A 27,392-nucleotide genomic window follows, 5' to 3' on the forward strand; every position below is an offset into this window, starting at 1 on the left:
TCCAAACTTTCTTAATTTCTCTTGGCACGCAGTGAATTGCATGTGGACCCTTATCATCACAGTGCTTAATATTGTAACATAAGCAGAGAACTGGAGCGACAGCCATAGTTACTTGCTGAAAAACTGTTGTAACAAAAGAAAAACACCTACCACTCTTTGACTCCTGTGGACTCAAGGCTCTCAACTTCTTTGAGGTCCGTTGAGAGTAGCATTCCGGACTTTCGAGGCTCCTCTTCTCTGTGCTACTGGTTACTGCCAAATCTGCTACTTTACAAGCTACAGCACTATCCACCTCTTCCCTGTAGCTTGCAATTGCTCTCGTAACTGCACCAACTGTTCTTAATCGCCTTGCACATGTCTGTACAGGTTTACTGTGACGTCCTCCACCAACTGATGTTGATGGCCTTAGCTTTATAGTTGTTTTCAATGGTGGTCTTACTGGACTCGGAAGCATAAGAGGTATATTTTCCGATCTCGCATCTTGCTTTTCACCCCAAATAGGTTCAAAGTGTTTAAGCTGTAGCAAAAAGTAGTAACATGAGGAATTACAAAAAGAAGGTAAAATTTTACCACAGAAAATTTATGTATGAACAACAGCTTCCACATGTGTTTTGTGTGTGGTTTTCTGGTACCTACATAACAACGCACACTAATTCTAAAAACATACAAATTGGTTTAATATAACATAATTAACTCTTAGCTTACACAAATTAACACTACAGGTTAAAAAATATGTTGACATTGCTACACTGGTACAAATGACCATATAAAAAGACGCCTGTAGATTCAAAAGAAAAGAAGCATCTGAAGGTGGGTCACCAGGATCTGAAATGTCATAGCGCAAAATTCAAATAAAGTTATTTTGGGACAAAGTGGAATTTAAAAATAAATTTACTTATTTAAACAAAAAAGTTTTTATTACTTTAAAATAAATAATAAATGTGTTATTTTTACTGTTTGCTGCTTGTAAGAGTTACTGATAACCTTACTATAGTGGTGCACACATAAGGAGCAGTGTACCACATGTTACTCCAGCAAATAGCTTCTTTCTACTCCGTCTGCCTGTAGAAAGTGCATCGGGATGCATGTACACATTTAGCACTGATTTTCATTTTAGTTTCAGTATGGTGTAGTTACTCAGCCAGTATAGAATTCATTACGGATGGCATAAAGCAAACACAAGTATTATATAAAAAAATTAGAACAAAAGTTTTCTGGTCACAAAATTTCTGACAGGCAGAGTCAGAAGCAGATACACTGCATTACCAGTTACCGGTGTAGGCTGTAGCTCCACTGTGAGACATGGGACTAAGACAGAGAGCACACTGGCACCACTGCAAAGTGTTCTCTGCCTCTCTCCCTGCACAGAATGTCACACTGCTCCCTTCTCACGTGCATCCCACTATAACTATGGATATTAGCAGCTCATTTCTGGCAGTTGTGATATTACTGATATACCAGAAAGTTCTAGATGCTAATGCATGCCTAGAGTTGGTGACAAGATATTAAGTGTGATGGTTGTACCCCAGCCCGGTTAAAAGTTAATTTTGAAAAAGGAATAGTTTAAAAGTGGTATATGTTTCGAGCCATGGAGATAAGAGAGAGTTCATGGATAGTATTTTTGTGAAAATTGTGAAAAATCCTTAGGTTTTGTCAAGTTGAAGACTGCTGAGTGATAGGTGTCTGGCAGCTATTTGTGGTACATGGAAAATGAATTTCTTTGTAGGTAACATTGTTTAAAACCTTGGATATCAAAAGAAGTCAAACCTTGGATATCAAAAGAAGTCAAACCTTGGATATCAAAAGAAGTCAAACCTTGGATATCAAAAGAGGTCTTACAGCTGTGTGAAGCAACAGAATAATTAATATTTTCCAAACAAAATCACAATGAAACAAGCTGATCTACGTGGCTAAGTGGAAAGTGCATTATTTAACTGATTACAGCCAATTGTAATTGCTCAGAGCTAAATAAATAGTGTTCAAACTGAATGACTTATTATTACTTAACAATTGTTACATGTGGTTCTCTATAATTATTGGATGCACAACACAGAATGGTTGTAGGCACATGATTTCCTGGTATAGCCACCTGTGCATCAGATGCAATGAAATCCTTCACTCATGTTATTGCTGTAAGTTAACTGATCATTTATGAAAAGAGTATGTACAAATACATAAGGGGGCTTTATGTGCTGCAGCCATTACTGTCATAAACCTTGGGATGCTGCTAATAAATTAAACATAATCTATCTGATAGCTTTTTCTTTCCTCTGATTTTTTAGTAGTTAGACAAAATACTTCTACAAATTTGTAAAACTGTGTGCAGATGAAAGAAAAGAGTTTTCAGTAATAAGGAAATACCTGCAGTCAAACACAAATCATTTCCAATATGCTTTGCACTTCAGAATGTATGATACATATCAACAATTTTATATTGAAATTTTACAACATTACACACACAAAAAATGTACTCATTAATTCACAAATGCTATTCACAAAATTCTTATAGATTCCCATACCGAACAAGAAATTGATAATCGATACTCTCACAGCTATGTGAAAGGGAGGGGGGGGGGGGGGGGGGGGGGAGGGGGGCAAAACTGTCACTGTCATCAAGTCAATGGTTGGTTTGAGCACCACAATGCTATACAAGGCATGGTCATACTGGGAGGTGATATGCGCTTGCCTTCCTATGAATTTTGAAATGACTTACCCAGCCCACTGTAGGGAGACCTACTGTTTAATGTGAACTCTGGACCATGGTACAACTTGGCATTTTTTCCACATCAGCAATCATTGCCAGAGATGAAAGAAAGTGGTAAGTGACAGACAAAAACTGAAGGACTGACAAGGCATCGAAGCCCAGACCTTTAGATCCTCCCCTTCAATAGCTGTCACCCGTTCGATGTGAAAAAGTCTCTTCCATACAGTCTTGTCACCCATGCACACTGCACCTGCAGTAGAAAGCAGGAGTTGTTGAAATATATGGATAATCTTACCAGAGCTTTCACTGGCGGAAAATATTCTGGCCTATAATCCATAAACAGATCTCCTGTGCCATCTCATGCTCTGACACCAGTAACCCACTTAACCAGCCACCAACCACCACTCCTAATCCCCCAGTATCACCCTGGCCTTGAAAAGTTCAATCACACCCTTCACCAGGGCTTGGACTCCATTTTGTCGTGCCTTAAGATGCGGGATGTCCCACGCAAAATCCTATCCACATCACCCAAAGTAACGTTTTGTCGCTCACCAAGCCTACAGAATATCCTTGTCCATCCCCACTCCAATCCTGTTCCCAGTACTGCGCCCAACTGTCTTGTGGCTGCACAAAATGCAAGACCTATCCTATACATCCCCCTGCCATCTCCTACTGCAGCCCAGTCACAGAGATCTACACAATAAAAGTCAGAACCACATGTGAAGGCAGCCATGTTACATATCAGATACATTGCAATTACTGTAAAGCATCATGTGAGCATGACAAGCAACTAACTGTCCACTCACATGAAAGACCACCGCCAAACTGTGGCAAACCTTAAGCTTGACCATTCAGTTGCCAAACATGTTGCACACCCCAACACTAATGACTTCAACAGTTGCTTCACTACACAGGCCATTTAGATACTCCTTTCCAGCTCAAGTTGCTCTGAACTACGAAGGTGGGAACTGTCTGTCCAGCATATCCTGCACACACTCCAATCCACTACTCTCCCCTCTCCCTCCTCCCCCTGCCCGATACAGGTTTCTCTCTCTCTCTCTCTCTCTCTCTCTCTCTCTCTCTCTCTCTCCCTCTCTCTCTTCCTCCCCACCCCCTCCCCTCTCATGTCCCACGTCCTGCTTTTTTCCACAACTCTCCCTTACTCACTCCCCTCCCCATCCCTCTCTTCACCATCACTTTCCTCTCATTTCTTCTACTCCCTTCCTTCCTTCTTCCCTCTATCTCCTATACGCTCTACTCTCTGAACTCTTTTCATATAGTTGTCCAGCCGCTAAGTCATCTGGTGAAAGATCTGCCACACAACACTCTACTGCCACCGCCTTGACTCGTGCGTCCTTCCCTATACCCTTCACACCTCCATTTACTCAGGCAAATGCTTTTGATAATTGATAATCAGTCTCACTGCTATCAAAAGCATGTACGTTTGGGCTACTGCTAATTGTTTTTCACTGTGTATTTCTGCACGCTACACACCAATCCTGCTTATTTTATGCATTATTCTTTTAGTGATATTCTTGGGTACAGGTGTCTACAAATCTCAAAAGTCATTAGGTATCAGACTGTCTGCTGTCATTCCCACAACTAGCTGTGTACACAACAGAGAATTCACACAGTACACACGATCAAGGTGATCACATGGATTGCATTAAGATCCATGAGGTACAGGCAAGTTCTTTCCAGTCTTTGTCTATTCTAGTCATTCAAGCATACTTCTAACCATGTAAGAATGTATGTTATTTTGAGTTTTTAATATCACTCTCCAAAGGAAAGGCAACCATTAGTTGTACGTCAAAGTGATTTGAGGTGGATTTTTAAACAAAATGACCAAACATTTGTTACAAATGGATTAATACCATGAAACATTGTTGAGACTATAATGTCGCCACCACTGAAACATGTTGTTCCAGCAACGGCTTCAGAGAGTGCCGACCTCGAATTTGGGTTATGCCGTGCTAGGGTTTCATGATGGACCTTCCACGAGTTATTTGATAGTGTTAGTTTTTCCTGAAACTCACATCACAGCTGTAACATAAACTGTACTGTTATCCATTCTTGTAATTACCCAGAGTAAACAAGTTATCATTTCCACTCGACTTGACTGCAATTATTCCTTTGTGCACCTACAACAATACTTGCATTTTTGCCTAAGAATAAGTAACTGAAATTCTTCAAATTGGCACAAGACAGTACTACTACATGATGTTGACTAATGAGTATAGTTGGATTATGAGAACGAATTATTTTGGATTATGAGAACAAATTATTTTGCGACAGCACTATTGTATTAAACATTCTTGGACTTCTCTCCATGTCAGTTCCCTCAACTGACACGGCAGGAAGCCTGAGAATGTTTTATACAAAGTTGCACTATAATTAAAAACTAAATTTCAAAAACCCCTATCTTCTCTGTACCACTTGCACATTGGTTACCTCACGACAAAGCAGCCACCGCAAGTGACCTCATCTAACTATTGTAAAGAATGTTCTTCCTTTGTTTCCAAGTTGTTCTCAGAAATCCATGGTGGCCATGAGCATTTTCCTTCGGACTTCTAAGCATGATTACTCTGGGTTCACCTGTCTCCTTGTAATTTCCTAACATTGTTAACAAATATATAAACATTTCAGTGGTCACATGAAACTCCTTAAATGAATCATCACACAATTATCTTCTTGTCATAACACCTCTGAGAGCTTGTGGTAACAAAGAAAAGTTGTGTACAATCTGATTAAAATTACTTGACAATCGAAGTCAAACAAATGCCACTACAGTGTTACCACATCAGCTGCTGGCTACCACTCGGTTATAGGCAACACAGAAACATGGCAGGTCACTTCACAAATGCTGTTAATGTACAGCACAGAGCAATGTTGAAAGTGGCCAGTCTGAGATGCAACAGAAATGTGATATGCTCTTTCGACAGCAGATTTTAAGTGATCAATGAATGAACTGTAGCAGATGATGCATTTTGTAGTTCTGTATGTAAACCTGTCCTAACCTAACCACAACCTTATAATGTGCAATATATCCGAGGATACGACGGCAGCAACTATGGTTTCTGCAGCAGAAGAGTTGTTACGGGACAGAAAACTAAAGAGAAGTTTCCTTTACTCTATGATGCAAACAAATAAACCAATACGTTAAAACAAGATTCATGATCTCTTCTAACTAAACACCAAAGTCCCCATTTGAAAGATGTGTGTTTCCTTCAATTTCTTTCATTCGTTATAATCATATACTATAGTCTGATTAAAATTACTTGATAGTTGACACTACATGTGCTGGAACTCGTTTCCTGCAATCGGAGCACTCAACATCACACCCATACTGTTTGCCGTTGCCAAACTGCCACAACAATTATCAGTTGACTTTGAATTCCTTGTCTGACTTTCTTTCTTGATGTGTTTGGATCCTGAATCATAGGTCTGGTCCTTTTATTTCATATTTCATCACATTTGATAACACACCAGAACCAGAAACAACGCGCACGCACACGCACGCACACACAAAATAAAAGGAAATAAAATACACCCATGGCATTCACAGCTCTAACCAAAGCCAAGATGCAATTCAGCATCACAGACACAGTTATTATAATCACAGAATCACAGAGATCGGCTTGCATTAGAAAGCTTCTCACAACATTCATAAAGCCGAAATTTAGAATGTTGCAGTTCATCGTTGCAACTGGATCATCATTGATTATCATATTAACCCAATATGTAAGAGGTCACAGCTTTGAATTTCGTCATAAGCCCCACATTTCTTTTTTTATTTCTACCTCTAATCAAGAGTTCATTGTAATTTTTTCTATTAATTGTTTAAAATGTAATTTATTCTATTTGTAATTCTTTGCCGTCATTTTCATTATCATACCAACTATTATATTTGCTCTTACGTTTCTTCCTGTCACTTTTCTCGTTTGGAATCTGCTTGTGTCGCCTATAATCTGCAACCACATGCCAATGAGGAAAACTCATCGGTTGGTAAGGCGACAGCTCTTATTGTTACAGGTAACCAATGACAGATTAGTTTGCTTTTAGCGTTGAAACTGAATTTTTTCTACCTTGAGTTTGCTCGCAGAGTCTAGGTTTAATCACCATGGACAATGTGATTAAGATTTCACTGATGCCGCACATTGTTGCCCACTGTTCTCTTGGATACATTGCACAACATGAGGTTGTGATTAGGTAACTTAAAATCAGCTGTCTACAGGGCATTTCACATTTATCTCACACCTTGGGACACCCACTTCAAACATTGCTCTGCATTACACATTAACATCATTTGTGAAGTGACCTGCCACGTTTCTGTGTCACCTATAACTGAGTGGTAGCCAGCAGTTGATGTGGCAACCCTGTAGCAGCACGCGACAGATGTCAATTGTCAAGTAATTTTAATCAGACTGCACACAACTTTTCTTTGTGATCACAAGCTCTCAGAGTTATGTCAAGCAGATATATTACACAATGAAGAAATGTCTCTCTATACACACTCAACATATTCTCTTTCCTATATGTAACAGTGGATTTTTCAACTGGGGCAGTACCTGCAAACTGCATTCCACATATCACTGTTTCACTTTATTCATGGCAAACTCAGGGAAAATATGAAGATGTCGTCATTTTACTTGGCATAATTTCTTTATGAGATTACAGTATGTTATTTATCGTAGGGGATAACATAAGGGGAGATCAAACAGTTTCAATCTGCAGGCGTAGCCGTAGTGTATATGCAATGCAGAGCGAGTCCAATGTGCATATGTAAGCCGCAACATGTAGGCACTCATCTTTCAAATGCGTATGCAGTAAATGTGAACTATAGCAAAGTTATTACCCAATGGGCCCAAACAGGAACAACTTGCTGTTTTTCTTTTCTCGACTGCCGAGAGACAAACAGCAGCAGACATCCATCAGAGAATTAAGAATGTTTATGGGACAATATGTCAAGTTCCGTGCTGGGTGCTGCTGCTTCATGGTGATGCAAGTTCCCATACCAAAAATGTTGTAATGCAGAAATGGAGACACTCAAGCACCTGTCCTATAGTCCTGATCTCTTCCTATGGAATTATCATGCCTTCGGTCTCTTGAAGAAGGCCTTAATGTGTCAATGTTTCCTGTCAGATGAGGATGTGCAGCAGGCAGTGTTGGGTTTCTTCATGCAGCAGGGCACAGTGTTTTACAAAATGGGTACCTTCAACTTGGTGGGTCAATTGGATGATTGTCTCAATGCTCACAGCAATTTTGCCTGACTGGCTTACCAATTTTTTACTGTATGGCCTTCACATGGAAACTTTTTGACTGACACTTATACATAACAGAAATACAACTAATATGGGTTAAAAGATTGGACCAGAAACACAAATCATACAATTACAGTAGAACAACATTCCTGGAGTAGAGATTTTGTTAGCACAATATGAAGTTGCAAATGCTGCACAATGAAAGAGGCTTTTTTTCCCTACATGAAATCTGTTGTCACGAATGCTAACATACAATAACGTTCATAAACATAGAGGAGGCATTGAGTGCAGACAAGCACAATGAAAAGACTACTGAACATTTAAGCTTTTGGCCAAAACACCTTCTTCGGAAACAGAAAGCATATATACATACACACAAGCACAGCTCTCACACACAGCTGCTGTTGTCCAACTGTGGACTCTTAACTGCATCTGAAATGAGCAGTAATACGAGATAGGCTGTGGGGATAAGGAGCAGACATATGGAGGGGAGGGGGGGGGGGGGAGAAAGGATAGCAGGGTAGGGATGGAAGAGAGCCTGCAGGGACACGATGGGGACAGGACAGGGCTGCTAGTTGCAGAGCAGGTGCCCCATAGTACTGGCTGCTGGAGAGGCGGGAGAAAGGGAGCAAAAATGGGAGAGAGGATAGGAGAGAAACAGAGAAGTGGAACAGGCTAGTGCAGGCTGTTCCAGCTCATGAGCTCCATGCTGAGTTGTGGAGCACTCCCTGCTCCAGAGCACTGTCACTCACTGTGAACAATCAAATGGGTCGGTGACACATGGTATGACAGGTGGCATGGCATGCCTTTTGATCCACCTGCAGCACCTTACATGATCACCAACAACATGCTCCTAGCAGCTATGATGCAGTGACATGACTACCTCGGGGATACAGGAAGTTAAGGAAATAAATGAGAAATAACTGTTTTGTTTTAAAAGAAATTGTATATGTTTATTGGGTGTCTGAAATTATACATGTTTTTCATATTGACAGCAAAGTGTCGCAGCGTTAATGTGGAGAATGGCCTTCAGTGTCGCATCCTAAAGAAAAGATCGTACCTTGGTTTTTATTTTTTCCATTGTTGAGAAAAGCTGCCCACAAGTATTCATAGATCCAAACAAGCACGTGATGTGTGGGGTATTTTTGTGGTACTTTTCCTTTTTTTGGTGTAAGAACGATACTACTGTGACAAATTAAGCATGTAAGCATGTTGCAGTATCTGTCTTTCATCAAAATTGAATTTTGCTAACCAATAACTTCAAACTGGAGTGCAAACAGTAAATCATCACGTGAAACCGGGACAGAAGTGCTGAACAACTTCATTTCTACTTTAAAAATGCTGAACTGTCGGAATCATGTTTCAAGAACATGATGAGCTGCTTTATCTTGGCTTGATAGTCGCCAAAACTGGTACCTTCCGGTAGTTTTAAAGAAGCCAGACAATTGAAGAATGTTAAAATTCCGTCACCTATCTGCTTCTCAAACAAGCATAACTTTTCCATGAATGCTCTGATTAGGTCTTGCATGTCTACTAATGCTGCTCTTTGCCCTGACCGATTTAAATAATTCATATGCACTTTTGTTTCGAATACTAGAGTTCTAATGTCCATTTTATATCTTTCAGACAGTATGTTTCTTCTCCTTTCATTTTGAGAAAAAAAGAGGTATTTCCTCATGAATGGTAAAGAAAACATCAAGAACTTTTCCCTGACTAAGCCAAGGAACTGTGCTGTGGTAAGGTATGTCCCATACTCTGCTTCCATATCTTTCAGGAGTTCTTTGAAATGGAGGCGATTTATAACGTGACACCATACAAAAATCACACATTTTATGACTTTCATCATACCATCTAAATCCAATAGTTGAGAATGTAGTGTCTTTTGGAGAATGAAACAATGAGCAGCAAAATATTTTTTCTTGAATTCATTCTTGAGTTCATGTTTTAAATGAGAAGTGAAACCTTGACAATGCTTGATCATTTATGGAGCACCATCTGTGGCTACAGAATGAGGCTTATCCCAAGACAAATTCATGTTGTCCACCAACTCATAACAGCTTCAAAAACATCAAGTCCTGTTGCTGTGTAATCTCGTTGTACCACATCCAGAAGTTTCTCCATTACTTGCAGCTCTATATTGACACCAACCACAAATATTGGAAGTTTAGCATAGTCTTTTGTCAAGTGCTAGCATAAATGCAACAAAGCTCTTGGATTTTCTCCTGAGCTGTTTCACTAAATTCGTTGTCACGCCCAGGTTTCAACGAGACACTGTTTGCTTTGAAAGGCAAACCCCTTCAAATGACCACAGCTCCGTTGGAAACAAACATTCTGCAACCGCTAACATGCATGATTTTATGAAAGGTCCCATGGAAAACAGCTTGTCACTCATAGCTATAATGTGAGCAACTCTGTACCTTGCTCAAACTGTATTTCAGTTCCATTTTCTTCACTGTCATTCAACAGAAAAGTATAAACACATTACAGTACATGAACTCTGCTGCACATTTCTATAACTTCTGTCCTAAGAATGCTTTTTCAAACTTACATCTCCTGGTATGTTGTTCTTAAGCCTGGCTACTAGCTCTCTGCATGCTTCGCCTTCTATCTACTCTTAATGCGCTGCGTGAAGATGTGTATAGTGACACCTTATGTTTTACTCCTTGGCAGAATTAAATACTTTATGACAGGTGAGGCACTCTGGACGTTCACCCATCCCCTCAATATATAGAAGTGTATCCTCCAATTAAGGCACAGGACTTCCGCAACTGATCACAGCTGCCACTGCCATGGATTGTTGTACGAGTTCCGGCCTGAGCACAGTGGCTTTGCTACCCCCCCTCACCCCCCATTACACAGGCTCCAAGCCACTACAGCGAGCACTCCTCCTCCCTGGGGCACTTGTGGAACAGCCTGGGCTAGTGGATGAAGTGGTAGAATAGAAAGCATGAGTGGTGCTGGAGTGGGAGCTGGGAAGTGGGTAGAGAAGTTTTGCTATTCCATCCTGGACTTTCCACGGTTTGATACTCTCATACAATATTTGTTTCAGATAATGTCCTTGCATTGCTGGTCATGTTGAAAGCAATGATCATCCCAGAGCAGCATTAAGAGTGGATAAATATGTAACTACAAATTGTTCAGTCTGAATAACTAACCTTCCACGGATCGAGACGGCTCATTTCTTTCTCCGCTTCTGCTTTCAGTCTTTGTTGGTTCTCTGGAGTAAATTCACCTTCAGCTAACCTTTCTCGCCACTCAAGACATGCTCGAGCAAAAAATTCATTATTTAAACCAGAAGAATTCAATCTGTGGAAAGAAAACAATTTTATAAGGTATTTTCAATGCCACATTACAGCTCACATTTTTACATTTATTTGTAATGACTGTATAAAATTGAAAGTATAGCCAGCTACATAGTTGTAAATGCTCTATATTTAAATCTGAATGTTGAATGTTACTATACCAAAATGCAATAGTGAATTGAATGGTGATGTTAATTTTAGGAGAACGTGTGTGTGTGTGTGTGTGTGTGTGTGTGTGAGAGAGAGAGAGAGAGAGAGAGAGAGAGAGAGAGAGAGAGAGAGAGAGAGAGAGAGAGAGAGAGGGGGGGGGGGGGGGGGGGGGGAGTTACACATGAAACCCCTAACACAATATTACAGTCTATTTCAATGAAACAATTCTGCTACAAACTTGTAACATTTAAAAAATTTTCTACTACTCATCAGGAACAAACATGCCAAGATCCAACCTAATGTTTTTCTGAACCAGGAGTTTATTTCTCAGTAAACGGTGTAACAACAACATCGCTGTACTATTGTACATATAAGTAATTTTTTTTTCCATCTGATTTTTCGATAAATTAGTGTAATCGATGTTCTGATGTCATTTCTTTTTTTTTTTTTTTTGTTTCATGTCACTGTGTTAAGAAAACTGTAAACAAATTTCAATGTTAATATTAATGTTTATGTCAAATGTCAAGCAATATTGTAATAGAATTGAAAGGTAACAAATGTTGAAACTGTTGTAACATGATTGAAATTGTAACTGTGCGTCTGGTCCATACGTAGACAATGTGTTAGGATAAGTAGAATGCAAAACCTCGGGTAAATACCCTGTCTGAAGGGGAGCGGTAAAAGGTGGATGACAGGCGAGCGCGGAAAAATGCACGCGGGTACTGTACGGCACAACGGGCTCAGCAGTAGCAGTTGGAGTTTGGCACTGGTCTGAGCAACACGTTCTGGAGCGAGGAGGCTCTCCTGGAAGACGTAGTTTCACTGAGCCTCGGGTATGCCGTTCCAACACCCATACAGCATGGCAAAATTCCATTGGCACTAAATGGAAAAGTATTGCGACGCTATGAAGAAATAAAGTGCCGATACGTCAAGAGCCATAGCTGTGATTGTATGCGTGCTTTGTGCCTCGCCATCTCGCCGCCTGCCAACCGCCGCATCGATACGAACAGGTTGAAACTTTTAGTACTGTATTCGTATGGACCAGTGTTACTTTTGTTCCATACTGTTCAATAACAACTTAAATTTTACCAGAACTTTCCTATCATTTAATTATCCTCACAACTAACCTAGATAGGGTCCTTTCCAAATGTTGTGCAATCCGAGTGTCCCGAAATGAAAAATTAAATTTTGTGTTAATAATAATTACTTGCAGACCTAACTATGTTAGAATGGTGTTTCAAGAACTGTTTTGTTAATGAATCAGTAAATGAATAACGAAGGTCTGATAAAGTTGGAGGATAACTTTAACATTGATTTAGTAATGAAGTTTAATTATTTCGAGACAGGTATAAAGGTATTTAAATGAGTAGGAAATAAGATAAAGAGAGTAGTAACTCATATATTGGAAATCTTTAGCGCATAATGGTGTCAGTAATTAATTTTTTTTTATACAGTGATCATAACAGTTTCATGGTGTCCCCCCCCCCTTTTTTTTTTTATTCATTTGAATTCTGAAGTGTTCTAAATTGATTTGACCAGCAAAAGTTAAAGTCAATATAAAAGCCAAAATTTATCAGTGTTTTATCTTTATTAAAATTGACATTTTGTTTGTGGCTCGAAATTACTATTTCTAGGGTAACCTATGCCCGATTTTAATCAGATCAAAAGACAGTACGAAGTTTTGTAGTATACATTATAGTGTAGTGTTATGTATTTATGTTTTTTCCATATCAGTACAGAATGTGAAACTATCAGTTCAATAGATTTTCTGGTTCTAAAATTTACTATATTATGCAGGGTTACTACGAGTTGGTTTGCACGAATATACACCAACTTGTACTGGAAAGAAACTCAGTTAATGTCTAATTAGGCTGGCGACCGTATTATTAACAAATTGGTAGCATCTTCTGTGTTGTTTCTTGTCCGTCCTGACGTGTAGTTGCATTTCGGATTTACTTGACGTATCATTGTTATTACAGAGTGGGAGTAAGTCTGATTTGCCACCCTTCAGGTACACGCGGTCAATATCTATACAAAAATCCTGCCTCGTAAGGTGAACCCCACTCACTTACCATAGTACAGGCTTTAATGAGTATTGTGTGCCCCGCGCGCACGTTACAAGTGGCTCCCGGTGACAGGACATCCAGTTGTTGTCGGTCACAAATTAACGGGAAACAGTGGATGTTCAGTGGCACGAATTGCAATATTATTCAGTAAAGTAAATAGCAGTGAACGTCAAGTACGGTATTGAGGTGTAATTTGCGTTCGGTATGGACAAGAACGTAAACACAGTAAATGAGCCGAGCGTAATGGAAGATGCGGCTGGCAATGACAGGAGTTTACGCGGCCAGATAACAGATGGCGTCAGCGGAAGACAATTGGCGTACATACAATATCACGAACATGTTAACGAACAGATTGAAATGTCGAGATTGGCTAGAACACAGCAAGGAATAAAACAGGAAGTAGAGGGTGACTTTGTAGATGATAGTGGGTATGTGAATGAATCCACTGACATGTTTGATTCACCACAGATAAAGAAAGAACCGAAAGAAAATTTTGAAGTAGGATCGGAACACACCGATTTCGTAGAACAAAACAGCGTGAAAATTTTAAGCACGAACGATTTATTTGAACAATTAACCAAACAAATTTGCAGGAAAGAGCGAGCCGCTCAAAATACAGAATGATCAGCTTGAAACACACGTTGACGAGCAGCTTAAAACACAAAGTAATCAGCTCAAAACACAGAATGATCAGCTTAAAACACAAGTTGGTCAGCTTAAAGCACAGGTCGAAGAACAAGGAATTAAAATTAGTAAATAAATAGAACAGGCAGAACAAAAAGTGGGTAATTTAAGTTCTGCAGTAAATACTATGAAGTCTGAAATTGACGCAATTAATAAAAATATGAATACTATGCAGGGGGAAATTGACGACATTAACAGTAGGTTTGATGTTGAAATTCTCAACATCCAAGAGAAAGTAGAGCCTCTAGTTGAAACAAAAGTAGACGAAAAAGTTTTCGGTCTTAAAACTGAGATCGTAAACGAATGCCAACATGGAATATTACAGTTGAAAAAGGCAGTTTCAGATACTGAAAGAAATTTAGGCAAAAAAGTTACCAGACGTGTACAAAAGTGTGAACAAAATACATCGAAAATTCAAGGCAAAATTTTCGATCTTGAGAGTAAAATCAAAGATAGGCTTGGTGTTGTCTGTAATGGCACGCCACTTACGAAGCTGTTGGAAGGTGAGGAGCGCTTCGATTCCGCCAGGAAACATAATGGATGGCATCCGTTAGATTTCATCAAAAATTGCGAGAGGATGTTTCCTGAACACTTGTCTGGTCAGGAGAAGATAAACGTAGTAATTAGCGCCTTAGCAGGTGACGCTAAGCGCTGGGGAATTAACTTGAATACTGAACTAATGATGTTCGAAGAGTTTAAACAAAAGTTTACAGAAGAATACTGGTCCGAACAAAAACAGGATCATTTGTGGCACGAATTTATCATGGCCGAACTTCATGATAACAGGGGCAGGAATTCTTTGAAAGATTTCTGCGAATATTAGTACCGAAAGTTGACACATTTAATAGGGAGAAGATCCGATTCTGAAATCATGTGGGAGTTACATAAAAAGCTTCCAGAAGATTCGAAGAGAGATGTGGGAAGCAATCATCGCAGCTTCCAAGCTTTTCTCGAAAGGGTCGAAGACGAAGAGCACTGGCGCGAAAGTCGTGCCAATTATCAGAATTTTAGTAACAGGAATAACCGCAATAATGACGAGAGAAATGACGGCGATGGGTTTTGCGTCAACATGATACAGAGAGGTAGAGGCAGAGGAAGAGGGAGTTATCCAGGTCGCGGTAGAGGACACACCACGCAAAATAATAACGACGCGGGAAACTGATTTCCGCGAACGTTGCGGGCCAAACGGTAGCGGACAGAACATACCAGCCCCAATTTAAGAAACATTACCGGACTGACAGTAAAGTTATGAGACAGCTTAAAGACAGGCGTGGAACGACGCAACGTGTTGTTGCGAAACAAGCGTCAGGTGCGAGCGTAGATGACTCATCTTCACCGCGCAAAGCGATACATGTTAGCAGGCGAGTGGAGCATCAGAGGGCAACGGCCCAGCCTAGCAGAACAGCTGTTCAGAGAGAAGCCACTAGCAATGCGGCAGAATTAGGTACAAACATTGCCGTAAGAGCTGGTGAATACATTACGTGTGGTAATTCCGTGGCGAAGGAAATAGTAGATGGAACAGTGGATACACAGAGAGGTGCGGTTAGCAGTGTTAGTAATGAAGTAAATGGCGAGAATGCTAATTAGCAGAAGTAACTGATTGGCGTGTGCAGATCGATGATCTGTACAAGGGCCTCAAGCAGTGTGAGTGGGAGGATTTTAAGAAGGAATATGAGGCAAGGAGGTTAATTAGTGAAAAAGGAAATAGTAGGGATGTCGATAAGGTGACGTGGCCCAAATTTGGAGGAGAGAGTAAATAGTGCCGCGCAAAGTAAGCGTGCTGCCGATAGGACGAAGGTTAAAGATAGGAAGGAATTGGAGGATGAAATCCTAATCATTGACGAGGAAGTAACTTCTGTTAATGATCCGCCAACAGTACAAGCGGTTACCGAAAGGCACCGTGGGGAAGGGGCAGGTAATTACCTATGAGTAATGGAAGTCCACGAGGATTACGCTAAATATGAAGTAACAGTGGATGTGAGTAAAGCTGATAATGAGGTCGTTTTGTCAAAAGAGGATACTGAGTTAAAGTCAAAGCTTGACGAAAATGCAGAGGAAGAACTTAGTGCCTGTCTCAGAAAAGCTTTTATGTTGGAACCTGAAAGCGATCCAGAATGGTCGGATTCTGACGATAGTTCAGATGACGAGTAATTCGGTACTAGTGAAAATAATGGGAATACAGCTAATTGCGATATCGTACTTACTGATGACGAAGTTTCAAAACAAAACCCAGATGTTGAGAATGAACACAGAAAAAAGGAGCCACCGGACGACTCAGTGTCAATGTTACAAAGAGTTCAAGTATGTGATGACTTTGAGCTCCGGGAACCAAAGAAACCGCCAGATATAGGTGATGTGCAGGTCAAAAGCATATCTTGGGACGATGTTATCGTCGACCCGGATTTGCTTAGGGAAGAACACAACAATGAAAGGCATTTGACGGTTAAACAAACTATAATACCAGTTGAAATTTATAATGTGAAATTGCAAGTACTTCTTGATACATGATCTCAGATAAGTGCGATCTCCCAATCGTTTTTCGAACACATCTGTGATAAGCCTCGACTAGTAATTATGTCAGTGACTGGTGTAAAAATTGTTGGTGCTACTGGCAAGACTAGCAAGCCGGTAAAGAACCAGATCTTGGTTGAATTTAGTAGGACAAAAGTTTAAACACGACTTTTTGGTTGTGCCAGACTTGAGTACTGAAATGATTCTGGGTATAGATAGGCTAGATAAAGAAAAAGTTGTTATTGATTGTAGCCGGGAAGTGGTCAAAATTAATAATGCATCTATGAATTTGGAAATAAAATTTGAGGAAAATGGGAAGGTGGCCGATTCAGAAATTGGTTCTTTATTGTTGGAGATCGACCAAGGGAATGATGGTTTGACAAACATGTATGAAATGTACCGTGTCAAGAGGTTAATAGATGAGAGTGACAGGAAGGGGCATGATTTAGAGTCTGGGGCAGATTTATATTGGGCTTTGAGAACGTCATGAACACAGTACATCATGAAACTACTGGATTCCCACCGGAAGAAATTTTATTAGGCAGCAGAAGTAAAAGTTTAATTGAGGAAAAACTAGAGTTTCCACCTTGTACAAGCTTGGGGTTGAGTCAAAAGAAAGAATTAGTCAGAAAAAGGGCAAAGCAAAAAGCTGAATCTAGATCTAAAAGACATATAAAAATCTGAAAGTTTCAAAATTCAAAATTGGGGATTATGTTCTTTTAAAAACCCACGAAAAATCTAGTGAACTGAACCATGAAATTTCCAAATTTAAATACATTTATAATGGACCGTATATAATACAGAACATTCCACACGATAATGCTTACTACCTGATCTACCCAAAATCCAAAAGACCTTTAGGTGTAAGAAACGTTGTGGACCTGAAACTATGTTCCTAGGAGTGAGTAACCTAAGTACAATCAGAAAGCAATCTGCAGTAAATGTGCTGGATCTAATGCTCAAACTATTTTATTCCAAATGTAACAAACCTTTGTAAATGTATGTATACCAATGTCAGTGTGCTAATGTACTTATGTGAGTTTCAGATTACCAAATGTACTATAAATGTAAAGATGTATGGAGAAAAGGGCTGAAAAGAAAGGGTAAATGCTGCAAGCCAAATAAAAGATGAGACTGCCAAAAATCAAAGTGGGCAGTATATGAGTCATAATATAAAGGACTGCCAAACACCAAAGAGGGCAGATAAATAGTCAAAGGAGAATTGTAAGTGTGGTGCAGGTGATGTGATAAAAAGATGCGAAATGGACTGCCCAAATCTGAATAATAGGCAGCAAATATATGTAGTGATTTTTCTAAATATTATTGTGTGTTTATTAGTAAATAAGGAAATGGACTGCCATTCGATACAAGCAGCAACAAATTGTCTTATAGTGTATATAGGTATTTGTATATGCTTTGTAGTTAAGTGTTTGTGTTTCAGCTTTTGAATTTATTTTTCTGAGAAATTTAATAATAAGTAATTTGCTATTTAAATCATGTTCCGATAGGAGGTTGGACTGTGCCAAAGGCACTTAAGCAAACGATAGGTAAATGATCTTGATATATTAAAAAGTATAGACCTATATAATGTGAGTGAAAGGAAGTTTGTGGTATAAACATTTATGATGGCACATTCACGCAAAGATTCAGAACCCCTGTATAAATATAAAGTTTGTGTTCCCATCAAATTTGCACTTAGTGAAATTTACTTGAAACAGGGGCATGTGTAACAACAACAAAACTGTACAATTGTACATATAAGTAAATTTTCTTTTCCATCTGATTTTTCGATCAATTAGTGTAATCGATGTTCTGATGTCATTTCTTTTTTTTTTGTTTCATGTCATTGTGTTAAGAAAACTGTAAACAAATTTCAATGTTAATATTAATGTTTATGTCAAATGTCAAGCAATATTGTAATAGAATTGAAAGGTAACAAATGTTGAAACTGTTGTAACATGTTTGAAATTGTAACTGTGCATCTGGTCCATACGTAGGCAATGTGTTAGGATACGTAGAATGCAAAACCTCGGGTAAATACCCTGTCTGAAGGGGAGCGGTAAAAGGTGGATGGCAGGCGAGCGCGGGAAAATGCACGCAGGTACTGTACGGCACAACGGGCTCAGCAGTAGTAGTTGGAGTTTGGCATTGATCTGAGCAACACGTGCTGGAGCGAGGAGGCTCTCCTGGAAGACGTAGTTTCATTGAGCCTCGGGTATGCCGTTCCAAGGCCCATACAGCATGGCAAAATTCCATTGGCACTAAATGGAAAAGTACTGCGACGCTATGAAGAAATAAAGTGCCGATACGTCAAGAGCCATAGCTGTGATTGTATGCGTGCTTTGTGCCTCGCCATCTCGCCGCCTGCCAACCGCCGCATCGATACGAACAGGTTGAAACTTTTAGTACTGTATTCGTATGGACCAGTGTTACTTTTGTTCCATACTGTTCAATAACAACTTAAATTTTACCAGAACTTTCCTATCATTTAATTATCCTCACAACTAACCTAGATAGGGTCCTTTCCAAATGTTGTGCAATCCGAGTGTCCCGAAATGAAAAATTAAATTTTGTGTTAATAATAATTACTTGCAGACCTAACTATGTTAGAATGGTGTTTCAAGAACTGTTTTGTTAATGAACCAGTAAATGAATAACGAAGGTCTGATAAAGTTGGAGGATAACTTTAACATTGATTTAGTAATGAAGTTTAATTATTTCGAGACAGGTATAAAGGTATTTAAATGAGTAGGAAATAAGATAAAGAGAGTAGTAACTCATATATTGGAAATCTTGAGCGCATAATGGTGTCAGTAATTAATTTTTTTTTATACAGTGATCATAACAGTTTCATGGTGTCCCCCCCCCCTTTTTTTTTTATTCATTTGAATTCTGAAGTGTTCTAAATTGATTTGACCAGCAAAAGTTAAAGTCAATATAAAAGCCAAAATTTATCAGTGTTTTATCTTTATTAAAATTGACATTTTGTGTGTGGCTCGAAATTACTATTTCTAGGGTAACCTATGCCCGATTTTAATCAGATCAAAAGACAGTACGAAGTTTTGTAGTATACATTATAGTGTAGTGTTATGTATTTATGGTTTTTCCATATCTGTACAGAACGTGAAACAATCAGTTCAATAGATTTTCTGGTTCTAAAATTTACTATATTATGCAGGGTTACTACGTGTTGATTTGCATGAATATACACCAACTTGTACTGGAAAGAAACTCAGTTAATGTCTAATTAGGCTGGCGACCGTATTATTAACAAATTGGTAGCATCTTCTGTGTTGTTTCTTGTCCGTCCTGATGTGTAGTTGCATTTCGGATTTACTTGACGTATCATTGTTATTACAGAGTGGGTGTAAGTCTGATTTGCCACCATTCAGGTACACGCGGTCAATATCTATACAAAAATCCTGCCTCGTAAGGTGAACCCCACTCACTTACCATAGTACAGGCTTTAATGAGTATTGTGTGGCCCGCGCACACGTTACTACGGGTAGCGGGCAGAATTAAAGAGGACCACTGCATTTCCTCAAGCTCTTTATTTTTAGTGACTAACGGAATCGTGTTTTTGAAAACACTTAGATCACTTCCCAATTTCTGACTGTTCATCAATTTGTTAAATACACTCTATTTTTATGTGTTCCACTTTAGTTCCCGAGTAGTTTTCTGTTTATATTGCCACAACAACATAAGAAATGCAACTCACATTAATTCCAATGTTAACACATTTGTAAGGCTAATGGCATGCATTCATATGCGAATTGTCTTATTTTACATTCTTCCTATGTATTTAGACAATGTGATTGTTATTTCCATTAATCTCTTACTTTGTCAATACTCTTTCAGTTAATTATGACTTCACACACCAAATGTTTTTAATACCTCTGCCGAGGATTTCATGTTCTGCAACTATCTCTCTCATCACTCCTACTTCCTTGGAACCATGTGCTTAAGGAAAAAAAGAACATCCAGAGGAGAAACTCATAACAGATTTTATTGTGGCTCCTCAGTTATGTCAAAGTTGAAAACTTTTTACATAGTTACAGCTTGTTATGTTTTGATGTCAATATTTTCCTTAAATCGTCAACCACCCCCCCACCCCCAGTCTCAGTTTTCTCCTTCACTACCATCCCATTTATTTTGTTTCACTCTTAATGGTTTTGGTTTCATTGTAGTCATTTACTGTAGCAATTTTGTTCAAAGGCATAAATGTTATTCTACACACGATACATTAACCTTTCTTAATAAGAGTTTGACAGGTCTTCCATCATGTTTATCAGCTGTATTACTTCAGCAAGATATAACATTCTATTAATATCCCACCCACTGTGCATTTCATTCTTTTATTATTGCTGTTTCTTTATTATGAGATTGATACATAATCTGTAAGGAAAGCCCAAACCATGAATTCATGTATCTCAGATTTATAGCATGGTCCAAATTAGTTACTTATTATTCATTTCCTGAGTCCTCCCTCCTTTCCTTGAAAATATTTTTGATAGCTACTGTAAACACAAATTGTGGACAATGAATTCCTTTGATTTTACGGGTATTTAGCAAACCTCTTATAATTTTTGTATTACTGTTGTTAAATTTTATCACGACTTGACTAATTACCATTTTGTCCACAATAAATAATGCTCAGAATACACATCTGGACATACATGTACACTACTGTAATTAAATATGTTATTTTCCTTATTTTTACAAACATCAAGGACTTTTTGGAAGAGAACATTGCACCAAAAATATTATCATTAGAAGAATGTACAGTATTATATCTAAATAACAATACGGCATCTGATAACTTACTTTTCCACGGCAATGTTCTTGAATAAACGCCTCACAGAGTGCTTGTCACATCAGATTTGTATTCAGTCTCAAGCTTTTGACAACTTCAGCTATTGTCATCATCAGAAGATTTCAGCAGGCCGCTTAACAAGGTACCTAATAGCTTACTACAATCTCCTGACAGTGGCGACAGAGAAGTCACCGAAAGCACAGGACTGAACACAAGCCTTGAATATAAGTCTGACACGGAAAAAACTCTGTGAACCATTTATTCAAGTACGGCACTTGTTACATAAAATACTGATGGCAAACTTTACCTACCTTAATGAATTATCAGACTGTGTAGATATGCTAGCTCTGTCAACATCTGGGAGAAGTTGAACAAGCTTGCGCTGATACAGTGGAGGTAAACTAGAAAATGTATGCTTATTCAAAAGAGCTCTCAAATTGGTATTCACAAGGATAGAATCTGGTGTTTCAAGATCAATACAGCCTTCCTTAGTTTGTTCCAACTGTGCAGCTGCAGAAAGTTTCTTATTTGACCTTTTTCTTGGTTTTATACTAAATCCAGGTATAGAGGCCAAGACTTCACGCATTGTTGAAGGTTTGGAGGCTATGCAATTGCCTTTAGCTAAAAAGAAAATTTGAAATGAGTCAGTACTTAAGTATGTAATCACAAATGTAATATAATGTAGTGAGAATAAAATGATAATTTCCATTTTATAAACTTAATAAAAAAAATGCAGTAACAGCTGTAGCTGCTTCTCTTTACCGCAAACTCTTTATTTCCAATTTAACAGAAACTAACGAAGATAGATAGAACTTCAAAAACATGTAACACATACAGGTATATTAAAGATACAATGTGCACACAGATAAGGACGTCATACAGCTACTTAATGCTAGTTAATGCTTCTATTGTGAAAGAGACTGTTTGCAGTGAGTGTAAGAAGATGGCTGCCCATGTGAAAGATCTTGTGCCCAAAAGTGAATCATCTGTGACAAGTTATTCTCAAGTACAGCATAAAAGACAGATCAAAAAGCTATACACCACTCTAACCATGTCAACCATCAGATTCTGGACTCTAAATTTTAAAAATTCCACTTTACTGAATGTAAAAAGCTCCAGTGCTACACCAGGATAACTGATACATTAAATGTGTCTGAACTATGGTATCCAACTGCCAGTTGCTGTAATCATACGAACAAGCATTCCAGCTCCACTCTGCCTTTTCTCACTACAACCAGAAACACTGACATTATCTGATGTCCTGCGTTCATTGTGTATCGTGATTATGCTGCAACATTTGTTTTTACTCTGCTTTCCTTCCATTGTATCCTTCTGAAACTTCAAGCTGCAGCTAATTTATTGGTGAATGATTTGCTACTTGACAAATCTACTGTCAATGCAGACAAACTGATAATTTTATGGAGTTTTGGTATGGTCATGAAAAGGTAGATTACAGGAGAAAGAAGAACGAATGAAAAAAGAAAGAAAGAAAGGAATGACGACAACCACCACCAATCCTAAAGAGAGCAATGTATCTTTCTGTCCTGAAGACCTAGAAATTTAAAAGTGCTATTGTGGTGTACATAAATCTGCATGCACCCATTAATGAAACATACACAGGCCATGATGAAACACAGAAGCTGTCATTTATTTGTTACTGGCAACAAGGAATTTCAAAATACTATAATTTTCAAAATACTATAATTTTCAAACATAACTGTATTTTTTCAGTGCAGTAGCAGTTAAGATCTTTTACAGATTTCTCATAATCTAGGATAAAGGGTAAAGCAATCTACAAACAGGGAGGAACACAGAATCAGAGAATTTTCACAGAATACCAAGTATTCACAATGCTAGCACACATCTATGTGAGCATGTTTATCACAGCATCTTTACAGGGAACTATTGCCACTACAATGTGATGTGAGTTCAAAGGATGTTTCACAAAGAAACGTGACACTCTGCAAAATATTTGCAAACTGAAGCTACACATTATTAACAACAAAGTAACAATGGCAGCAGTTGTGAAAAAAAAGTTCAGGGAATTCACAGTAATGCCCATAGATAACAGTCGACATAAAGAGAAATACATTGCAATGGTGGGGAATCGGAATTAATCAAGAAATTTCTAAACTATTATGGCATTACCTGCATTGATTGTAGTATTCTTCCTGCGCCTTCTAGCTTGCTGACGCAAAGCATGCTTAATTACTTTCTTGCTATGAGTATGTGAGATTCTTGCACTAATATCTTTTAAGGAATCAAATGAACATCCGGGCATATTTTCCATGCTACTAGCATACAACTTGGTACCACGAGACCTCTGTTCACATTTGATGCGGCTGCATCTCTCTGATGTTCCTGGAGTTGGTGACACAAAAAATTTAACTCAGCTGTTAGTAAAATAAATAATGTACATAGCACACACCTAATATGAATATTATTTATGAATTTATGAGAGAAATACTTTTTTTCTTTACTTTCAATGAAGATGATGTGCATCAATAATCTGAGATTATAGGCACCATATGCCCTGCAAAAATTCTGTCGCCTTCAATGTTAGGGTGATAAAGGAGGACATAGTATGGATCATATGAGATACCTGCAAATACATCAATATTAGGCAAGTGTGTGTTTTACAAACTGGAAAATATTCTTGCCTGCTATTGCAATGAGCAAACTGTAACTCTTCTTGAGAGGCTGTTATTTATTACCAATGCCTTAAAACTGGATGCTCTTAACAGAAGGGAGAGAGGTTAGTGTTCAATGTTCCATTGAAACCTGGTTCAAGATGAAACACTTGCTCAATTGGACACAAATGGGGAACACACAAACCAGGGATTTGTAGAAAGGAACTTCCTACCATTTACTTCCTGCCATTTCCGTTAAGTGATTTAAACCACACAAAACACAAATCAGCCAGATGGTGACAAGAACCACACACTTCTTGAAAGAGAGTCCAATGCCTTCACCAATATGCCACCTCACAATGTTTCTCAGTTGTGGCTGAGGAAGTGTAAGGTTCTTAAAGATAAAGAACAAGGAACTAGTGTGACTGGCGGTATGAACACAACAGCAACACCAAGTGCCACATCCTGACTGCGAGCAAAGAAAATAATGTAAAAACTGCAAAGATTTGATGACGGCCTAGGAAAGTATTGCTTTCAAGTTGGAAGAGTTCCATGCTAGATTTAGAGAGACGTCTTCAATACAATGAAGGAAATTTACAATCATAGATAAGCTGGAATGCAAATGAATTAAACCGATCCACAACTGAAAATCAAAGAAGCCATGCACTTGGATGGGTCACCGTCCAAGTCTGCCGCCAAGTGCTTTTGGCAAGCATGGTGCACTCGGCCCTTGTGAGACAAACTGAGCAGCTACTTCACTGAGTAGGAGCAGCACCAGTCACAAAAACTGACAACAGCCAGGAGAGCCGTGTGCTGACCACATGCCTCTCTGTATCCGCATCCAGTTATGCCTAAGGTCTGAGGATGATGTGGAATCCGGTATCCGGTTCGTACCATTGGGCCTTCAAGGACTGTATCCACAATCTAAAGCAAAAATCAGAACATCTCAGGAAACAAGAAACAAAATTTGTATGTAGAATGTGTGTCATGTTATGGAACAGATCATAACATGGTTCTCGTTCTGATTTACACTGACAGGTCTTCGAGACGGCAATTGAAAAACTGTGAAGGCAGGACAACAATAGTCCAGTATAATATCTTAGACTTTCCTGGCAATTTGTTATCATCTCATTGAGATCAGGTGTTCTACCACTGGTTCCTATCTTCCCAACAAGGTATTTTGACACCGTAACTCTACATCTTCATCAGGTGTTCCCTGAGACTAGCTGACCAGAGCCCATATTTAAGCCTGCCAAGCGCCCCGAGTTTCGTTCATCTTCCACTCCGGATTGGATGTTCACTCTTTGGTCTGCACCCGTGAGATGTACTTCCGAACAGCTGTAGGTGTTCCTCATTCTGTCTGCAACTGCTGCGGCAGTCTCCTGTCGTGGTGGCTGCATCATGGTGTTCCACATTTGCTTCGAGACCATAAGATGCCCTTCTGCACTGCTCCAGCTGTTTTGCACCTGCTGTTGCCATCTCTTGCAGCAGTGTCAGTCTCCTGGTTCCCTGTAGTTAAGTCTGCGGCCACGAAGCGCAGTTCTCACATCCCACACTGCTGCTGAAGATCCGTATTACATCCGTGCTCACTGCAGCAGTCTCTTGCACAAAGATTGCCGTCCAATGTTCTATATTAAGTTTCTCCGCGCAAGGTGTGATCCCTGAGGTGTCAGGTTGTTGTTGCTCTTGTTGTTGTTGTTGTTACATATCTCATCGGTAGCTGCTGTGGTTGTCTTCCGCGGCAGTGGACATTGCCTGGTGCCTGTACGTGGTCTGATCCTGTAATTTACGCCAACAATTGTCTGAGGTTTGTTACTGGAGATATTTTTTCCAGTGTTTCCATAGCAGTTCAAACGCCGGATTCCACATAGTGCTGCTTTGGTACCCTGCTCCCTGACAAAGTTTTCTGCAGTCTTAATTTCAATTGATTCACTCATGACACTATCCCAGAATCTGCAGGTTTGGGCCAGGACCCTGGTTTTATTGTAGTCCATGGTATGTTCACGCTCCAAGCAGTGTTTTGATATGGCTGATTTTGTGACCAGCTGAAGCCTAATACGTCTTTGGTGTTCCTTAAATCTTAGGTTCACCATTGTGGTAGCTTGTCCAATATAAGCCACACCGCATTAACAACATATGTGATAAATATCAGGTTTTCTTAACCCCAGGTCATCCTTGACTGTTCTGATTTTGTTGGCCGGGTAGAAATATTTTAGATATTGTGTTTCTTCAGGATTCTGCTGATCTTGGCAGAGACAGGCCCTGCATACAATAGAAAAGCTATCTTCCTAGTATCTTCTTCTTGTTCCTCTTCCAGCGTATCAGGTGGTCGTCTAGTGGAATGTAAAGCTTTGCAGATGTCCACTGCCGAATACCCACTGTAAATGGACACTTGCTGGAAATGTTCTAATTCCGTTGTGATACCATCAAAGTTGGAAAGTTTCTTGGCTTGGTGTACAAATATTCTGAGTACCCTACTCTTCTGTGCTGGGTGGTGGCAGCTGTCAGCCAATAGATATAAGTCAGTATGTGTTGGTTTTCGATACACACTGTGGCCAATGGTGCAATCTGCCTTCCTCCTTACCAGGACATCCAGAAACGGAAGCTGACCATCTTTCTGTAACTCCTTGGTGAACTTAATGTTGGGCTGTCCTGAGTTCAGATGGTCCAAGAATTCTTCAATCTTTCTCAGCCTTGGGGCCAGGTGACGAATGTGTTATCCACATATCTGAATAAACACGCCGGCTGGTAGGTTGCAGTTGTAAGGTTCTCATCCTTGAACTTCTACCTAAACAGACTGACCACTAGCGAGGAAAAGTGGGCCACCAATCACCACTCCTTCAGTCTGTTCATAGAAACGGCCTTCACATATGAAGTAAGTAGATGTTAAAATATGCCTGTAGATATCCAGCAAAGTTTCGTCAAACTTCTCACTGATCAAATCGAGCGTATCCTGGAGTGATACTCTCATGAAAATGGATATCACATCAAAACTGACCATGGTGTCTGCGTCCGAAATATGCAAGTTTTCACAAGCTGAGGCCCTCACAACTGCCATCTATCAGCCAAAATGTTTCTTCATATATGTTGATGACGCATTCATCATCTGGCGTCAGGGCCAGGAATGACTGACAAATTCTTGAACCATCTGAACTCATGACACGCCAACAAAAAATTCATCATTGAGCTAGAGAGAGATCAGGTCAACAGCTGCCATCATCAAGCACAAAAGACTGGGGTGCTCAGGGCACTTGGACACCAAGCCAAGACA

At 39.3% G+C, this 27,392-nt stretch overlaps 1 protein-coding gene across 5 annotated transcripts in view; it reads right to left on the bottom strand.

Moving 5' to 3' along the window:
* Positions 1–27,392, bottom strand: part of LOC126457226 (uncharacterized) — a 204,656-nt gene that overhangs the window by 121,989 nt on the left and 55,275 nt on the right. For 4 of the 5 annotated variants that reach the window (XR_007585451.1, XM_050093355.1, XM_050093352.1 and 1 more), the window contains 4 exons: positions 23,640–23,852; positions 21,803–22,112; positions 11,121–11,271; positions 151–517 (listed from right to left, as the gene is read on the bottom strand). Coding sequence is in view for 4 of the 5 variants with exons in the window: in XM_050093355.1 (XP_049949312.1) it covers positions 151–517; positions 11,121–11,271; positions 21,803–22,112; positions 23,640–23,852 (1,041 nt within the window). In the remaining variant the exon portion in view is untranslated. The remainder of the gene's footprint in view (positions 1–150; positions 518–11,120; positions 11,272–21,802; positions 22,113–23,639; positions 23,853–27,392) is intronic. The other variant, XM_050093354.1, reaches the window with a different exon arrangement.

This window comes from Schistocerca serialis, chromosome 2 (genome assembly GCF_023864345.2).
Source record: "Schistocerca serialis cubense isolate TAMUIC-IGC-003099 chromosome 2, iqSchSeri2.2, whole genome shotgun sequence".
Taxonomy (NCBI): Eukaryota; Metazoa; Arthropoda; class Insecta; order Orthoptera; family Acrididae; genus Schistocerca; species Schistocerca serialis.